General features: G+C 41.4%; 1 protein-coding gene across 1 annotated transcript; it reads right to left on the bottom strand.

The window, feature by feature from the left end:
* Positions 1–943: 943 nt before the first annotated feature.
* On the bottom strand, positions 944–4510 carry LOC306988707 (uncharacterized protein). Its single transcript, XM_079593849.1, has 8 exons — positions 4047–4510; positions 3633–3861; positions 3295–3525; positions 2978–3119; positions 2732–2878; positions 2387–2613; positions 2146–2273; positions 944–1451 (listed from the first exon to the last, which is right to left on the bottom strand). The coding sequence occupies exons 1-8, from the start codon at positions 4495–4497 to the stop codon at positions 1045–1047; spliced, it is 1962 nt and encodes a 653-aa protein (XP_079449975.1). The 5' UTR covers positions 4498–4510; the 3' UTR covers positions 944–1044.

Here is a 4510-nt window from a genome sequence, read left to right as displayed (position 1 = left end):
AAATAATAATAATAATAGGCTAATAATAATAAAAAAGCTTTTTTTTTTTTTTTTTTTTTTTTTTTCGTCGAGCCATACTCATATGAAAGACGCTCGAGAGCATTGGTTCCCAAGCAGACTGTGTGTACACTGACTAGTACATTTTTATTTTAAAACGCATAACTTTTTCTACGGTTATGCCTGCCGCCCACACACTACTCTGGAGTTTTAGAGCCTCGTAAATGGAGACGTCAGTCAAGACCGAGCACGACACGCACAACTTGACGCAACCCATAGCAACGCGTTATAGCAACGACACCTCAGACTGACAGAAACGTAAAAATAAACGTGAATTTAGGCTACTTTAGTCTTGTACACATTGTCATGTAAATTATAAGCAAATGTATTTTGTTTTATTGACCACAATATTATCAATGATATTTGTTTGAGAAGGGCACTTTTGATTAATTTTGAAAAAGGGCAGGGGCTCGAGCACCCAAAGCCCCCCCCTCTGCACGTGCCTGTGGGGGGTGCATGAGAGCGCATTTTTTAAAATAGTGTTCTGTAATGTCAGCTGCATCGTGTCTTCTCTGCCGACCTGGAACTTCGTCATGTGGTGAGTAATAAATCTTAATATTTTCATGCATACATGGATTCTAGCTTATAACTTCAATGCTAGTTGAATAGCTGACAGCATATTCAAGGTATTTAATTTATTCTCAACACTTCTGTGTGTAGCCTACATGATACTAAGGTTTCAATGTAGTTTGGAACCATACCCGTCAAGTTTTGGATTTGAAAATAAGGGAAATTTTTCGGCGCCCACCACAAGTAGTCCCACCACCCCAACCAAGCTCCAGTATCCCTTACATTTTAAGACAGGTGTTATAGCCCAAATGAAAACACAAAAGGGTATATATGAAGTGCATTTATTTAAAGGCTTATTTGCATATTTTCAGTTCATTTAACATTGCTTGTCTTTACATTTTATTTTCATTCCACATTCTTTTTATTTCATATTGCTTTTCCTTTACAGTTTTTCTTTTCATTTCACATAACTTTTCTTTACTCTTTTAGTGAGTTATTGTACACATTTGTTGCAGACTTTGCATTCTTTAAGACTGTTTTGGAAGGAGTGTATTTGTGGGCTGGGCCAAAGTGGTTCATTTTACATGAGAGTAGAGCGCAAACAGTTCTGTTGTCTAATGTCATCCTATTCTCTGTAACAATCTTTCGTACCATGCTAAATACTCTTTCTGAACTTGCATTGCTATGGGGAATGCACAGTAAAGCCTTCATAAGTTTCGGCAGCTCACTGAACCTCATGTCCTTTCCTATCATGCCCCAGAATCTGTCGATTCTGTCTTCTTGGGGGAGTTCCTTACTATCTGTCACCTGATAGTCTGTGAATTCCTCTCTCATCTTATCCTCTTTCAGCCTCAACTGAGGGAACAGGGCCCCTAGCCTTTCCACTGTAAAGTAAAACAAGTGTTTGACTAAACATTGCAGATCTAAACAAGTATCAAGTATACTGAGCCAATTATTTGTTTGGTTATCAATGGGGAACTGTCCCCAGAGGATGTTGTTATGATGCAATGTAAAGCCCTTTATAAAATTGCCTTGCCTTGCCTATCATCAATAGGCTTTATGCACAGCTGCACTACTTCCTGAACTTAAAGGTGGGGTATGTAATTCTCTTTTTTGACAATTTTTTTAAATCACTTGAAATCCTATTCCTAACCCCCTTACAGCCACTGAGTTAGAAGCACTGAAATGAAAATGTATTAATTTAATCATCTGTGGAACGGGCAGGACATGAAATACTCATGCCAATCATTTCCAAGACCACCTAGAATCATTGGACAGTAAGTGTGTCAATCAAACAGTCGTATCATACCCCCCTCCCCATCCATGTTCTTCGAATGGGTGGCGTCAGGGCCAGTGTAGGAGGAAAGAAGGTATGACCATTTGAGTTGTGTATTTTCAAAATCTGCTTGCAGTTTTGCGACTTACATACCCCACCTTTAAGCCAGCTCCTTTATTTCTTGTCTTACATTATTGGACAAACTGATTAATCCAGGTGTGTCTGACCATCGCTAGGGTGGTTGCTAGGGTAAGTAGTGGAGCTGGGCATAAAACCTATTGGAAACTGTTTCTATTGTCTACCTGTCCCTGGAGTTATGTTAAGACGAGCTGCAGGGTCCAGCACTTTCAGGTCCCTCAGGAGTGGATGGTCAAGGGGAAAGGAGGAGAACATCTTCTTAAGAACTGCCTCATAGAAGTTTCTCACAGTTCTACAACAGCATAAGAGTGAAAAAAATTCATTAGTGGTAATATTTTTAGGCACACTACAGCCTATACTGTCAAAAGATAATATCATAATATAACTACTGGGTAATATACTCACTGGAAGATTTTCTTCTCGGCTGACACAGGGAGCTCAGCGCTTCTCATGAATGTCTTTGTGTCTGCTCCGATAAAGAGATCTTCATCAGCCAACTGATGTCCATCTCCATACTCCACCTCCCTGAGAGGTACACCCACGATTGCCCTAGCTGGTATGAGGTAGCCCAGGATCCTCTTTATCAGCCTGCTCATCTCCTCCTCAAGTTTGTGAATTTGTACTCCCTCTGACTGCAGATATTATCAATGGTCACAACAAAATAACAGTGAAATAAGATTGCTACAATAAGAACAAACATTTAATTATATACTATTATTCACTCAATCATTCAATATCATTGACACCCACCTGGAAGGCAATGTTAAATTCAGACAAAGGCTTTAGGGCAGCACTCAGGAACAGGAAGTAGGTCTTCACGATTGGATCACGCAGATGGCTTGCCAGATCACGCACTTTCACACTCCTCTCCACCTCTTCATGACTGTTAAAGTAGGCCTACAGTACATAGAGATACAGGGTGGCAATACATGGTTAAAATGGAAATATAGCATAGTAAACTGTGTAGATATCTGCTGAGTGGAGTTACCATCCTACCTGTAGTGCATCCCACTGGTTCAGCACCCTCTGGATGCAGGTTAACAGACTCAGCCATCTGGTGCTGCAGTACCTGAGGAGCTTCAGGTGGTCTGAATCAGTGAAGTCTACAAACTCTTTGTAGACTTCACATCTTTTTGCACTGAGAGATAGAAAATTACTCTGTTAATGGTTGGAATTGTGAGTGTGTGTAAAGAATATGAACTGCAGGCCTACTAGGCTACCTTGTTCATGAGTTAGCCACATGCAATGTTGTTACATTGTAACACACACAACATTAGGCGAGAGAAATAGCAGGCCTATATGTATGCATTTACCTTTTATCAAAGTGAGTGTATATCCCCACCAGGATGTCTTCCACTGGTACCTGGGCTGCTCTGATGCCACAGCCAGTGGCCAGCTGTACCAGGTGGCAGATGCAGCCAAGGTCCTGGACGTGAGGCTGGCTGGTCTTAAGTCTACTGATGACCGAGTTATGGCGGCCTTTCATAACACTCGCATTATCAGAGTTAAAGGCAATCAGGTTATCCCATGGGATGCCTCTTTTTCTATTGGAAACAGGAAATAATGCCACAAAACGTCTCAGACTAAATGTAAGGTTGTAATTAAATGCAATCTACTAAACATATCAACAACACAGTGCAGTTCCCCTTACCTTAATGCTTCACTAAGCTTTTCATACAGATTTTCTGCATTTCCTATATTGCATATAGGCATCTCCAGGAATCTTGTAGCGACCTGCAGAGTGGCCTCATCGTAGAGTCTAGTCAGGATGACAAATTCTTTGTCTGTTTTTCGGTTGTTCGATTCGTCGCACATCAGTGAAAAGGGCTGAGATCGGCATGTTTTGGCCAACTCGTCCTCTAGTTCTGCTGCTATGGCACCTGTTGAATGTCCAGTAGTTAGCTAGTAAGTTAACCTACAACATGCATGCCATGGGTTATAATGCTCATGTAAGAACATTCAAACACATTTCAAACCCATTATTTAATACATTTTTTATACCGTTTTAGCAAACACATAGTAGCCCAGTAAGAAAGATAGGTTGCTATATGGCTAGCTAACTTACCTTTGATGATTTGAGTAGCCTTAGTTTTTCCCGTTGAGTATTTTCGTGCTATAGCAGAGTCCGGGAACATGTCAGCTACACACTTGTTGAAGTCGTCGTGGAAGGTGAAAGGAATGTTGTTTTTGGCACACAGCATTGCCATTTTTACCTCTGCACGTGTGACCTGGTCTGCCTCGGTGGCATTTCTCGTCACGAATGCTGACATCGCCTGGGCATGTTTTTGTGCCTCTAGCATGCGCTTGTGCTTGGCGGATTTCTCATGCTGACAGACATCATTCCTTCCACCGTGTGAGATGCTAAAGTCGCAGTTACAAAACTTACAAAACGCGTGACTGTCCCCCACCCTGCTCCTCTTCAGAAAATTAAATTCACTGTCCCATTGATCGCGGTATTTACACAAGGGTTTTGGTTTTTTGGCAGGAGTGCCTTCCGTCACTGTTGTTACGTCCATTATCCGTCTCGGT

This window comes from Phoxinus phoxinus (assembly GCF_949152265.1).
Source record: "Phoxinus phoxinus genome assembly, chromosome: 20".
Taxonomy (NCBI): domain Eukaryota; kingdom Metazoa; phylum Chordata; class Actinopteri; order Cypriniformes; family Leuciscidae; genus Phoxinus; species Phoxinus phoxinus.
This window is presented reverse-complemented; position numbering and strand designations above follow the sequence as displayed.

Bases quoted from the DNA above. Each gene is read 5' to 3' on its own strand.
- LOC306988707 (XM_079593849.1), bottom strand. From the start codon at position 4,497: ATGGACGTAACAACAGTGACGGAAGGCACTCCTGCCAAAAAACCAAAA. The intron at 2,614-2,731 runs GTGGGTGTCAAT...TAATATCTGCAG, and splicing joins AATTTAACATTGCCTTCCAG to TCAGAGGGAGTACAAATTCA. The intron at 1,452-2,145 runs GTAGACAATAGA...TTTACTTTACAG, and splicing joins TAACATAACTCCAGGGACAG to TGGAAAGGCTAGGGGCCCTG.